Source organism: Argentina anserina, chromosome 6 (assembly GCF_933775445.1).
Source record: "Argentina anserina chromosome 6, drPotAnse1.1, whole genome shotgun sequence".
Taxonomy (NCBI): Eukaryota; Viridiplantae; Streptophyta; class Magnoliopsida; order Rosales; family Rosaceae; genus Argentina; species Argentina anserina.
This window is the reverse complement of record NC_065877.1, coordinates 13,728,066-13,729,175: the sequence shown is the minus strand read 5'-3', so window position 1 is coordinate 13,729,175 and position 1,110 is coordinate 13,728,066. Positions and strand designations below refer to the sequence as shown.

Below are 1,110 nucleotides of genomic sequence, written 5' to 3'. Positions count from 1 at the left end.
CTCCAAGAGCAATAACCTCTTGCATTACATTTCATTGGTACAAACTGTAAGCAACCATCTGATCAGAAATGGCGTACTCAAAGACTATGCTTCTTGTTGCCTTTGCCGTTCTCCTCATCACTGCTGAGGTCTCAGCCCATCGTGGCCTAACTGAGTCAACCACTCCAACTACTACTGGTAAATTTCGACTGGCTGGATCGCCTGTATAATTTCCTAAAATTAATGTATTCATGTATAAATCAATCATGAGGCATGCATATGTAAAGCGGGTAGTTTTACAAATAGAATTCAGTACATCATCTATTATCTTCCCTTCTGACCCTTAAAATATATTTTCGAATGAAGATGGCAGAGGGGGATATAGCCACGGAGGCAATGGAGGATACAACGGGGGAGGCAGGGGTGGACACGGAGGATACAACGGGGGAGGCAGGGGTGGACACGGAGGATACAATGGAGGAGGCAGGGGAGGAAACGGAGGATACAACGGAGGAGGAAGCAATGGTGGCTATCAACATGGAGGAAAGGGAGGACGTGGAGGACACGGAGGTCACGGTGGTCATGGACTCGAAACCGAGAACTAGATATATGATAATCATCATGCTGCTGCAAGAGTATTAGGATGGGAGCATGCACTAGCTAGCTTCTTTGCTGATCAATAAATGTGTATTGATTGAGTAGTCTACAAGCTTTCATTCATGCATATCTCTGTAATTCGATCCTCGGATCTACTTGTTTTAGTACGCACTACCTATTTTCTACTTTATTGGCTGAATTCATGTCCATTATATTTTGCAATTCACAGGAAATATATATGGTATTTTTTAACTGGGTACGTACGTAATAACAATTTTAAGTGGAGAGGTTTAAAAAAAAACTAAGTGAAGTGACGTACATATAGATAGAGAGGTTTACGTGACGTACATATAGCCATAATGTGAGAATTAAGTTGCAACGTACTATAGTGTACGGCGGCAACGGCGCTTCCAATAGAGACAACAATTTATGTATCTAATAGAGGAACTTCTTCACTCCACCCATGTGGACTTTCACAGCGTACACGCTGTTAACATACACTTTGGAGGACAAAAAAAGGCACGGGTGTAACAA

General features: G+C 42.3%; 1 protein-coding gene across 1 annotated transcript; it reads left to right on the top strand.

Annotated features, from left to right (window-relative positions):
• Positions 1-766, top strand: LOC126799335 (cold and drought-regulated protein CORA-like). The gene is made up of 2 exons (XM_050526520.1): positions 1-177; positions 346-766. Exons 1-2 carry the CDS (start codon positions 69-71, stop codon positions 582-584), a joined length of 348 nt encoding a protein of 115 aa, XP_050382477.1. The 5' UTR covers positions 1-68; the 3' UTR covers positions 585-766.
• The last annotated feature ends 344 nt before the right edge of the window (positions 767-1,110 follow it).